Raw genomic sequence first — 13,224 nt, 5'->3', positions numbered from 1 at the left:
GAACTGACGAAAAGGAGCATGTATGTTCAGGAAATAAATGAAATTATTATGGAAATAGTTCCAAGCAGAGTTCACGTCATCAGTTAACAGAATACAATGCCAGTCAAAGTGAGACAGATCCCAGAGGAATGACTGTTCACAAAAACGTTTCAAATCCCTTTTTTGAATTAATCTGGGCTTAGAAGGTGGAAGTTTAATATCTCTCAAAGCAGCTGTCACACAGTGATCACTCAAAAGATCAGCAAATACACCTGTACCAGGGAATTTGTGAGGCATATTAGTTAGAAACAGGTGTAAGATGGAGGAATTTTCAGGACGGTTTTTATTTAATCTAGTGGGGGAGTCGATCAGTTGGGTTAAATTAAAAGACAAGCAACATTCCTTGAATTTGTCACAGAGGGGGGTCGACTTACACCAATCAATGTTGAGGTCTCCAGCCAAAAAGACCTCTGTGAATTTTAAATTACCAAGGAATTCCTTCATGGCATTTAATGCCTCAGGTGATGCTGAGGGTGGGCGATAACAACCTACTACAGTTAAAATCTGGCCTCCATTCAAGGTGATTTTTACAGATAAGGCTTCAAACAGGTTTGGAATTGTTTTGGAAGACACAAGACTTGAAACCAGAGAATCTCTAATGTAAATAATGACTCCACCCCCCCTTTTTTGACGATCACAGCGGTAGATGTTAAATCCATTGATTGCCACGTCATTATTCGTTACAGATTTGTTGAGCCAGGATTCAGAAATAAAGATAACATCTGCCCCAGAAGAACTGATCAGGATTTTCACAGCATCAAGTTTTTTCAGAAGGCTACGAGCATTTACATGCAGAAAATGAAGCCCAGAGGCATTTTTAAAGTCATTTGGTGTGCTGTAATTAGTGGGGGGTCCAGGGTTGGGCTGAATCCCTGAGAGCAATAACAACATTATTATCAGACATTTTCTTGAGTTTTTTGTGACTGATGTGTAATTACAGGAGTTAACAATGTGACAATTAGCCCCCATAATCGAACCATGAGGAACATTAATGAAGACGCGATCTTTCAGAACCCAAAAACAGTGAAAGTTGCAGTGAAGAACAGATTCAGGTGTATTAACAAGATTCTGTGACTCCAGATAATCTGAGAACTGAAAATAGTGACAATAATATGAATGATGCAGAAAAGTTTCAGACCATAAAACGTCACAGTTCAAATGGGCAACAAACCCGACGAGTTGGCCCAACTGCAGTTTGAGTTGGGCTGAGGGGGGCTCCGGCCCCCCAGTGAAGAAGGATGGATGGATGGATGGATGGATGGATGCTCCCATTAGAAACAGATGCTGGGTCCAGAATCAACAGGCCGAAACAGAAACAGATAATTTGCAGCAAATAGCAGAGCGAGCTGCCAGAAAATCCTCCTGATGAGAAAGACATGATCCAAGCTCGTTTCAGGTCAACAGGGGCCAACAGCGTGATCTGGAATAAAATTAATTATTATCCAGGTGATTTTGGATGGAGGCCTGCAGCAACTCCGATACAAACTCCGAACTTCTCTCGAGCACCACGCAGATCTTCTCCTTCACGCTACTCCTCCGCTTCTCAGCACCCGAACAGCACGGGGCACCCCCGGTGAAAAGCGAGACTGACCGGAGAGGCTGAGGCTGAAGTCGGCAACTGGTCCGGTCCGGTTCTGCTCCAGTTCGGCTCCGGCGCTCCAAGCACGAGAGACGAAGAGGCTGAAGATATCCCTGGCCCGGTTCTGCTCCGGTCCGGCGGCCCAGTCTGGCAGCGCGGTTCTGCTCCGGTCCGGCAGCCCAGTCCGGCGGCGCGGTTCTGCTCCGGTCTGGCGGCGCTTCAAAGCACTGGAGCGTCTCCTCCAGGTGAACACAACGACTCCACGGAGGTGGATCATCCTTCAGTAAAAAGTAACGGGCTGCTCACTGAAGCTGAGACCGGCTCTGTTGAAGACGAATTCCCCCACAGCCACCTCGGTTCGGTTCTGGTCCAATTCGAGGGACACAGGTACACTTCCCCCACACCTATGGAGACACCATGAGGGCCAGTCCAGCTGAAAACGAGCGAAATACCACCCTGCGATATTTGTCGGAACCAGGTAGAACCACAAAGGTCCAGATAAGAGTTCGTTGAGGTCCAGAGAGAGAGAGAAAGAAAAAAACACCGGACCTTCGTGCGTCGACTCCCCAGCTCAAGGGGTCACCTGGCCGGCAGGGTGCGCTCAGAGTGACCGATGGGGGGGGAGCGGCCGATCGGTCCTGGGCCAAAATATTTTTTGGACGGTCCTGTCCGGCTCTCTGAGTCACTGAACACCGAATTCGATTGGAAGGAGGACCAACTTTAGTCCGGTTCGAAAAAAACGGGTCAGTTTGATGATAAAAGACTGCAGAAAAGCCGGAGGGATCTGCTGTCCATCAGCTCGCCGGAAGTGATCTGACACTATTCACAGACGCTAGTGATTCTGTGCTCCTTCTCTTACTGGACCTCACATCTGCCTTTGATACAATTGACCACGAGATCCTCATTGCGAGGTTAGAGCAGTGGGTGGGCATCACTGGGTCAGCCCTCGAATGGTTTAGATCTTACCTCGCTGACAGGTCCTTTTGTGTCTCCATCAAAGATTTTAGTTCAGCCTCGGCAGCGCTTAAATGGGGGGTACCGCAAGGGTCCATCCTTGGTCCTCTTTTATTTTCTTTATACCTGCTGCCACTAGGTGCTATTTTCAGGAAACATAACATACCTTTTAATTTCTACACCGACGACTGCCAAATCTACTTCCCCCTCAGACTCAACGGTACTCGCTCTATTCAACCGTTACTGGACTGCCTGGCTGACATCAGAGATGGGATGGCTTTAAATTTCTTGAGTTTCAACGAGAAGAAATCTGAAGTTATGCTGTTTCCTCCCAATGACACAATCACCAACCACTACATCGACCTATCCATTCTGTCACCGTTAGTGAAACAAAGAGTCACTAATCTAGGAGTGATACTTGACCCTTGTCTGAAACTCAACAATCATGTAAATATGATTGTTAAATCCTGCTTTTTCCAGCTGAGGCGACTGTCTAAGCTGAAGCCCATATTGTCCAAAAATAACCTGGAGACAGTAATTCATGCATTCATTACATCCAGGCTCGACTATTGCAACTCACTCCTTTTTGGTATCAGTCAGACCTCCATAGCTAGACTCCAACTGGTCCAAAATGCAGCAGCCCGGTTTTTGACCAGCACAAGCAAAAGAGAGCACATTACACCTGTTTTGGCCTCCCTACATTGGCTTCCGGTTCACCGTCGAATCAAATTCAAAATACTCTTGTATGTCTATAAATCACTAAACAGCTCTGCCCCCTCCTATCTTACTGATCTGCTCCAGCCGTATGTCCCACCACGTTCTCTCAGATCAGCAGACCAGTTGCTCCTAACAGTCCCAGGAACCCGTCTCAAGCGAAGAGGTGACAGGGCCTTCTCTGTAGCAGGCCCAAGACTTTGGAATGAGTTACCTCTGCTCGTTAGACAGGCCCCCTCCCTCACAGTTTTTAAATCTCGCTTAAAAACTCACTTCTATTCCTTGGCTTTCTGCACTGTGTGATCTGTGCTGAGTCTGTGTGCATCACACTGTGTTAGTCATGTTGCGGTTGTTGTTGTTATCCATTATTGTTTGTGTCGGTTTCTACTTTTTGGTGTCCTGTTATGTAATCTGTTGCTATGTGCTTGTTCTGTTTGTCCCTGTACAGCACTTTGGTGTGCTTTGTCACTGTTTAAAGTGCTTTATAAATATATTGGTATGGTATGGTATGGTAACTTCCAACAAAGACCAACTTTATTAACATTGTTTTTTTAGTCTGTAACAGAAACAACTTAAAGTGCATCAATTTGACTGAAAAAAATCCTTATTTAAACTAAACATTTTTGACCATTTGATACTGAAAAATAAAATATAATCAATAAATAATAATAAATTCAAATTGATCAGCCACATTTTAACTCATGAGTGTTATATAAAACACTTTGACCTAAATAAATAAAACAATTTGTGCAGATTTTTTATTCATTTTCATTTTCTTCCATTTATTTTTTTTTCAGTTCATATGCTTTCTTTTATAATTGTCTACTGTGGTCATTATTATTTGTTAAAAACAGGTCTTTCTTGTAAATGAGTCCCAAGGCGCAACAAGACTAATCTGTTTAAATAAAGGTTGAATTAATAATTATTTTTTTCCCATAACGTAATAACAATAATATATTTCTGAGTCAAAACTTTGTCCCAATTGTCACACAGGCACATTTATTAACAAACAGCTGCTAAATGTCTAAAAAAATTAACTATTTATTGTACATATATTAAATAATAATCTTCTTCAGCTGCGCTGCCTTCACAATGTTAGTAAGCATGTGTGAAGCACAGTGAGGCTGTGTGAAGTTGGACAGGCAGAAAAAGAACTCTACAGATTTTCAAGTTTTTCAGTGAGAGGCAGCGCCACATTAATATAGCAGCAGCTTATCATATCGCTAAAGTCTTGTTAGCTGCTAAGGACCGTGCCTTCAATATGATAAGCTGCTGCTTTATTAATGTCGCAGCATCTCTCACTGTTCCTCTCATAAGGCACAGCACGGCTAATAAATTAATTTTGACCCGTGGTTTGTTTCAGTGAAAATAAACTTTTTTCCCAACGGTAGCTGTTCAAAGAGCTATCAACAATAAATAAGAGAACTGTTTAAAACCTTTCCACAGAATGCCACTTCAAAAGATCTGAAACTCTTAGGGTGTGCGCTTGGCATAACACAATACAGTTCAGTCATGTTATAATGGGGTCAAAAAGTTGAGTCAACATTTATTTAAGACCGTAACATTGCACTCTGTACAAAAGTAGAATTTTTAAAGTACTGCTTTAAACTAGATGTACATACTGTCAACCGTTTTAGCCAGATACTCTTATTTCACTTGTTGAAATGGAGATTTCAGAAATAGTTTTATTTATCTCTTTATAAATCTGGAGCTCAATACATGCTTCTTTTTTTATTATATTTTCTCACAACACAAAAAAGCAAGAGTGATAAACAAGAGATTTTTTTCTAGATTGCATTTAATAAAAAAATGCCTTACATATTTGTTCAGAACAAGCAGTAAGTTGTTCATATTAAAGCGGTGATTGGATGGATGGATGGATGGATGGATGGATGGATGGACGGATGGACGGACGGATGGACGGACGGATGAACGGACGGATGGACGGACAGATGAATGGACAGATGGATGGACAGAAAGTATTTTTATAATTCCAGCCTGTGTTTTTTTTTGTTTTGTTTGTTTGTTTGTTTGTTTGTTTTTAGCAACAAACAAAAATACAGTACTAAATTGAATGGATGCCAATCAAAACCCAGTTTGCTTGAAACATTTGAAGCCGTTCAAAAACAGTTTTGACTTTGTTCTTGTGGAGAATTGTGTATGAATGCCCCTTCTACTCACGATTACATTTACTCACCATTACATTTCTTGTTGAAGTGTTATCAGATATGGGTGCTTGTAACCTTCACCTTCTTTCTTCCGCGACCTTTCTCAGGTGGATACCATCCGGTGAAGATCGGGGATTTGTTCAATGGAAGGTACCATGTGATCAGAAAGTTGGGGTGGGGCCACTTCTCCACAGTCTGGTTGTGCTGGGACATACAGTGAGTCTCACACACAGACACACACTCTACTGTATAATCCAGTCTAGGCTTCCAGATTCTCATTTCTCTTATGTGTAAAGATACTTTGTGTACACACTCACCCTAAACACAACTTGACCCAGAAAAAGCACCTTTATACTCAAGTTTACACACGTGCACACAAAAGTTCATATCCCTTGCTTTCGCACACGTGGCATATACCACACACACCACATGTCCCTTTTGACAGGATTTGGCGCATCTCCCTGACAGCAGCTGCAACTTACACCTTCTTGCGGTGGAACCAAAGCCATCATTATAAAACTGTAACTTTGTTTGCTGCATTCTCGTGGCAACCAACAGATGGATGACCGTATCAACAACGGAGTGTAACCTTTCACCAACAGCTGCACACACCCACACAAACTCATTTACTAACTGGTGTTAATTAGATTAATGGTGGTCAGACTGCAAGCTGGAGTTGTGTTACGACTGCACAGCAGTAACAGTGTTGGTTTTTGTCTTCAATATGTCACTATAATAGTGTCTGTCGTCTTACTTCGTCATTCAAAAATAATGTTTTTTGTTAGAATTTTTTTGTTACTCTTTGAATTTTGTACTTTTTCTTTTTTTTTAATCATTAGATTTTTGTCAAACGTTAAGCTAGATTAGCATAATTTTTAATCTAGTGTCATTTTATAGTTTTATGCCCTAAAATCGCATAATCGTTGACTGTCTTTCTTACTGATGTGTAAGTCTGTTGAAAATCCACTCTCCCAACAGATGTTCTAGTTGTGTAATGAAGTGTAAAATTGTTTTCATTTTGACTTCACTTTCACAGTTTGGAAGAAAAGATCTTTTATCTTAAGTGGATGAAATGTCTCATTAACCATGGGTTTGTTGTAAATTTCTGAAAATAATCACTCGATGTCCCTACCTCTGACTAACACTTAGAGTCAGTCTAATTCAAGATGGCTGCCACAGCTAACTGTCATTACCTGACAGATACATGACTATTACTCTGTCACTTTTACAGATATTTAGCTAAATTTTGATTTGGTAGTAGCTGATAAGTGGAGCGGAGGTGGACTTTTTAGAGGCGGAATAACAGGTCTTTGAGGGCCAGAATTGTTGCTGATTGGCAGGTGTTCAAATACTTATTTGCAGCAGTAACACACAAATAAATTATTTAAAAAATCATACATTATGATTTCCGGATTTTTTTTTTTTAGATTATGTCTCTCACAGTGGACATGCACCTAAGATGAAAATTTCAGACCCCCTCCATGATTTCTAAGTGGGAGAACTTGCAAAATTGCAGGGTGTTCAAATACTTATTTTCCTCACTGTATAGACGGATTGTTTGTTTATCAACACGGCGGATGCGCGCGCAGCCGTAATGCAGAAAGAGCCAGTGTCTTGTGCGAAATTCTGTTCCCCTTAATTGAGAGGGTGCACAGAGGCGTCCATCTTCACAGCTCTTCTGATAGATTTCTTGGTATTAAAAACTATAAATACACTCGATGTCTTGGTGGCTGACTGATATTTTTCAGGCTAAAGTGAACATGACAAGTTGAATTAAAAAAGACATTTTTCGCTCGACGATTGAAAAAAATAAATCACACACAAAAAACAACAAAAAAACACGAAACTGTAAGAAAACCCACAAACAAGACCAGGATTATTTGTTGCTTATGTGAGATTTTATATTTATTTATTACCAGAAGCAGTCGATTAAAATGAAAGTTACAACCGTGACAGATTATGTGGACTCGTTTTACTGAGAAATGTGCATTGAAAACGGTCAGACCCACCTCTGTGTGCGTTATTTTTATTTTGTTTTTTATTTTATACATTTTATTACATGATGTTGAAAAGGTGACTAGTTGCTGTTCATTACATCTCAAGAAGAACCATGAATCCTATTATCAAGTTCACCTTCACAGCGTTTGGCGTCCAGTCCTGCCACTTTGTGATTTGGACCCAGTAGGATACGCTCGTTCAGCCAGAGATGATCAAATGATGTACACAGTCCTCCACATAGATGAACAGTTATTCATACAAAGTAATATCCTACCTGAGATTTACTGTGACCGTGTAAAAGAAAGAAGCTAAAAACAATTCACTTTGACACATATCATTTATTGTAACTTTTCCTGTTAACATTCAGTTTTAACTTTTTCCTTCAAATCATTGTGTGCACGTTTAAAAAAAAGAAATGGTTTTTTGTTGTTACTTTATTTTTTTTTTTGGAGATGGCCTCCCTTCTCCCCTTACAGCCATCCTCTCCACACCATTATGAAATATTTATTCTAGTGATTATCTAGTGTAGGTTTTTTATTTTTTTATTTAATTTTTTTAATAGGATAGAAAGAAAGAAAAGACAAAGTAAGACTCCAAAATATAAGAAATATACACAAAGAGAGCACACGGCAAAACACCCGGCCACTGTCTGTTCACCTGCAAAGAACATGACAACACACAGCAACAAAATACATATGTATAAAGAACTTAAAATATTCATGGCTTTGCAGTAAGTTTCCATAAATATATATACCCATACCTACGCCTATATACATACATACATACACATGAATATACATTCATATACATATCTATATATCTATATATCTACATATAAAGCCTACATAAGCATCCCTGCATCTATTTGTGTGTGGTTGTGAGCATACATAAGTGTATAAGGCTTCTCTAATAGAACATTTAATAGTAACCGTGAAGCAGCAGAGACCCGACCACCAAGACCAGAGGCAGACAAAAAAGGGGGGACCAGAGCCCAAGACCCCAGGAGGGACCCCGACCGCGGAGCCCCCAGGGCCACCCACACAGGACGAACCACTCACCCACCCCCCAGATCAGACCACAGGGGAGAACCGGAAGATCCCCACCAGCGACCACATGCAGTGACCCCCCCGGGGCCAACAGCGACAAACTCATAGGCCCCCGCCGGAACCCGCCGCACCGATGCAGTTCCAGGCCCAGGCACCGAGGCCCGGGCACCGAGGACGCACACCACCCATGCCAAGGCCTGACAGGGCCAGAGGACCCGAGCCCCACCAGGCAGACACAAGGCCGAGCCGACACACACCCAAGCGCCCAGCCCCCGACACCAAGGGCCCCTAGCGCGCCGGCAGGCAAGGGGACACCCCACCAGGGGGCCGCGCGATAGGGGCGCGATGCCAAGCACCCCCAGTTGTATCAAAGAGGGGGCAGTCCGAGTCTCGGCCTAACAAATACCCAGACACATTCATACACAGACACAATCACACAGTCCCAGCCTCATTCTCACACTCACTCACTCAAAGACATACAATAACGATACATTTCATTCTTATTCCCGATACGCACTCTATACCCCCCAGGTCCAAGACATGTACCCGCCCTCTACAAGGGGCAGCCCATGCCCAAACCCAGGAGGTAGACCCATTCATTCTCGAGCGGAGAGGAGCCAATATCCCAGACCCGGCCCAGGCCACGCCCAGCCGACAGGACACCCCCCGGCACGAAGAAGTCACGCCACCGCCCACCCCCACACACCGCCAACAACCAAGCACGTGCCCCCAGACAACCGCCCGCCAGGCACCGGCAGCCACCCTCAGTGGGCCAACCATGGCACCCAAGAGCCAAGCTCAGGGGATCCAAACAACCCCAGGGAGAGCACAGCGCCAGAACCGCCCACGGCAATCCCCCAGACCCTGAACCCCCACATAGTCCTGGTCAACACCCGACGGCCTGCCCTTCTCCCGGACCCCACCCCCGGAATGGCAGTTAGGGAACCAAGGGGGTGAGGAAAAAAAAAAAAAGAATAAGACCCCAACACATACACCCCCGCCCCTAGATGTGCTGTTGATGTGTGTTGTTGTATAGTGCCATTAAAAAGGAAAGAAGAAGGAGCAAAGGCTGGCATGTTGCCAGTTTCCCCTCCACCCTAACTCTATCCAAATCCTAGTGTCTAAATGCAACCATTGTAAGTGAGCACAGGCACAGGGGGCGAGAGTAAAGTCATCCCACCACCCATAGCCATAGTGCCCACCTCAAGTTCCTATATGTGAATGTCACAATGAGGATGTTATGAGTGAATATCTAAGGTGTACAATAAAATTGAGTCCCAGGTGGCTATGGTCAACAGAGATGTAAAATTGTTGCAGCACACCCGAGCCCAAACAACCCTAAATGTGTGGAATTGAAATGAAGAGGGTGGAGGTGCATGGTGAGGGATAGGGAGAAATATAACTGTAAGAGCAAATGCTCCCACAGGGAGTCAGCTCCGCCACTGACCCAACAGCCCCCCCCCCCTCCAGTTCCCCAAGGTCCACCCAGGGATTGAGGCCAAGACACCTCTCCATCTGGACCGACCGCCAGGCCCGCTGAGCTCCAGACCCGAGAGGGACAGAGCCCCAAGGGCCGCCAGAAGCAGTACCAGCGGTCCACACACCCGAGGGCCGCCAAGACCCCCACAAACTGCAGTCAGCCTGCCACCAGATGAAGCCAAACCCCACCAGGACGACCCGGCCAAGAGCACCCGCTCAACCGCCTACAGAGCCAGGAAGCACTGGGAGCGAGCCCCCACCACAGGAAAGGGGCCAGCCAGTCGGCCATGCACAGTCCCGTGCCGCCCCCAAGGACATCCACCCAGTCCCCACCCCAGAAGAAATACTACACCCACCCCTCATTCGGACATCTCTCAAAACACATAGCACACTAGACACCTAGGCTGGGTCAAACTACCCCCTCTTAGGGGCCACTGGTCACTCCCCCAAACACCCAATCCCACAGCCCTTGAACCCACAACCTACCAGCGAGCTGAAGGCCCCTGCCCAGAACCGGGCACCAGAGCGCAAGCCTGCCCAGAGCCTGGCAACCCGCCCGCCAGAGCCCAAGATCCCCAATCCCCACAGGCCCAAGCCCGGGGGCGACAAGCCCTTAGAACCCCAAGCCCCCGCGCCCACCCCGAACCCACCCCAGCACATCCAGGCTACCAGATCAGTGACCCACGACCGCCGCCACAGACCACCTGACGGCCCGCATGCAGCCACCAGCAGACATCCCCCAGAACCACCCAGGCCCTCCCCAGGGCGAAAGCAATGCCCCCTGCCCAGGTACCCCCAAGAGCCCAGCCCCCGGCAACCCCCCCGGCACCCCAAACCCATACACCTGCCTCCACATCAATCCCAAGGCCCCACAAGGTCAGATCCCAGACTACCCACTCTCACTATGTAACGGAGCCGATCAAAGGAGCCCAGAGAGATTGATCCAATGTGTCGGCAGATGCTGTTTCAAGACTAATATGATCTAACAAAATATTTTTATACTGATTAATGCTAAGATTATTTTTATTTTTCCAATTCAGGAGTATGGTTTTCTTTGCGATGTATAAGGCAGTGAAAATAATTCGACATGTATTTTTTTCCAGGGTAACATCTTCCAAGATAGCCAATAAGCAAACAGACGGAGAGAGTGGAATATTACATTTCAGACATTTAGACAAGTCTTCACAAACCTGGACCCAGAACCTCTGAACGGGTGGGCAGAACCAGAGTGCATGGATATAATCATCAGGAATATTGCCTGTGCACTGTGAGCAGTTGTTAGATAATGTAAATCCCATCCTAAACATTCGCTGATCTGTATAATGTACTCTATAAAGAACTTTATACTGAATTAATTGTAAGTTGGAGATTCTAGTCATTTTAAATGTTCTTAAACATATTTGAGACCAGGTGTTTTGGTCAAAATTGATTGATAAATCTGACTCCCATTTTGCAATAGGTAGCATTATGGAGTCATTGATTCTAGACAATTTCTTGTATATTTTAGATAATAATTTGGGGGATTTAAGATTAAGGAACTCTAACACACATATTGGTGTTTCTAACAAAGTTTTATTAAGCTTAAATTTCTTTTTTATGATAGACTTAATTTGTTGATATTCTAAGAAGTATTTATTTTCAATGTCAAATTGTATTATTAAATTATTAAATGGAATAAAGTCTACACCTTCAAATATGTGTTCCAGACGTTCAATTCCATTGACTCTCCAACCTGGGAAATTTAACATATTATTTTCTTGTAGGATGTCAGGATTGTTCCAGATGGGTGTATGTCTACAGGGGAGTAGTAAAGATTTTGTCATTTTCAAATACTCCCACCATGCTGTTAGAGAAGAGCTAATACTGATGCTTTTAAAGCAAACATGTCTTTTTATATTTGTGCTAATAAATGGTAGATCTGAAATCTTAATATTATTGCATAAAGTTTGTTCTATGTCTATCCAAGTTTCATCTAATGTATTCGGATTTAACCACTTTGATATTGTAACCTATTGGCTAAATAGTAGTGATATAAGTTGGGAAGTTCTAATCCTCCGGTATCTTTAGATTTCTGTAATGCTTTTAAGCTAATACGTGGAGTTTTGTTTTTCCAAAGGAATTTAGATATCAAAGAGTCCAGTGACTTAAACCATTCAGTTGAAGGTTTATTTGGAATCATTGAGAATAAATAGTTTATTCTCGGCAGGACCATCATTTTTACTGAGGCAGCTCTTCCCATAAGTGATATGGGCAGAGATTTCCATCTAGTAAGATCATCTTCAATGTTCTTTAAAATTGGGATATGATTCAATTTTATTAAGTCTTCCAATCTAGGAGAAATATTAATGCCCAAGTATGTGATGTTACCTGATTGTAGTCGTTCATTGAGAGAAGTATTAAACACGCAGTTTATTGGAAGAGCTGTAGATTTTGACCAATTTATAGAATAATCAGAAACTTTTGAGAACGAGTTTATTAATTCGATAACATTAGATATTGAGTTTTCTGTGTTCTGAAGAAAAAGTAAAACATCGTCAGCATAAAGACTAATTTTATGTTCTATATTTCTACACAGTATACCTTTAATATCAGCAGTTTGTCTTATTGCTGCTGCTAAAGGTTCAATAAAAATAGCAAATAGTGCAGGTGAAAGTGGACATCCCTGCCTGGTCCCCCTCTGTAAACAGAAGCTTGAAGATATTTGATTATTTGTCCTGACACATGCTCTTGGTGAGTTATATAATATTTTTAACCAATTAATGAAATGGTCCCCAAAACTAAATTTACCCAAGGTAGCAAATAAAAATTTCCAGTTTACCCTATCAAATGCTTTTTCTGCGTCCAAAGACAAAATAGCTGTTTCAATATTTTTACTATATGAATACTCTATTAAATTATATAATCTGCGTGTGTTTGTGGTCGAGTGTCTTCCTTTTATGAATCCAGTTTGGTCAGGATGAATAATGAGAGGAATTATTTTCTCTAATCTTTTAGAGAGGACTTTACTAATTATTTTAACATCCACATTAATAAGAGAGATGGGGCGATAACTGGTAGGTAGTACTGGGTCTTTGCCTGGTTTTAATAGTAGACTAATGTTGGCTGAATTCATATGTGTTGGAAATCTGCCATTTTCTTCAGACTCATGTAGCATTCTGTGAAATATTGGTTCCAGGATGTTCTAGAACTCTTTATAAAATTCTGCTGGATATCCATCTGGGCCTGGAGATTTCTTATTAGGCATGTT

General features: G+C 43.0%; 1 protein-coding gene across 1 annotated transcript in view; it reads left to right on the top strand.

Annotated features, from left to right (window-relative positions):
- Positions 1–5,514: 5,514 nt before the first annotated feature.
- LOC119416508 (SRSF protein kinase 2) overlaps positions 5,515–13,224 on the top strand; it is a 145,413-nt gene continuing 137,703 nt past the window's right edge. Inside the window, exons 1-2 of the mRNA XM_037683741.1 lie at positions 5,515–5,518; positions 5,562–5,670. Of these exons, the coding sequence (XP_037539669.1) occupies positions 5,515–5,518; positions 5,562–5,670 (113 nt within the window). The remainder of the gene's footprint in view (positions 5,519–5,561; positions 5,671–13,224) is intronic.

Source organism: Nematolebias whitei, chromosome 10 (assembly GCF_014905685.2).
Source record: "Nematolebias whitei isolate Nwh7 chromosome 10, NemWhi1, whole genome shotgun sequence".
NCBI classification, from domain to species: Eukaryota; Metazoa; Chordata; class Actinopteri; order Cyprinodontiformes; family Rivulidae; genus Nematolebias; species Nematolebias whitei.
Note: the sequence above shows the minus strand (reverse complement) of the source record. Positions and strands in the feature narration are given on the sequence as shown.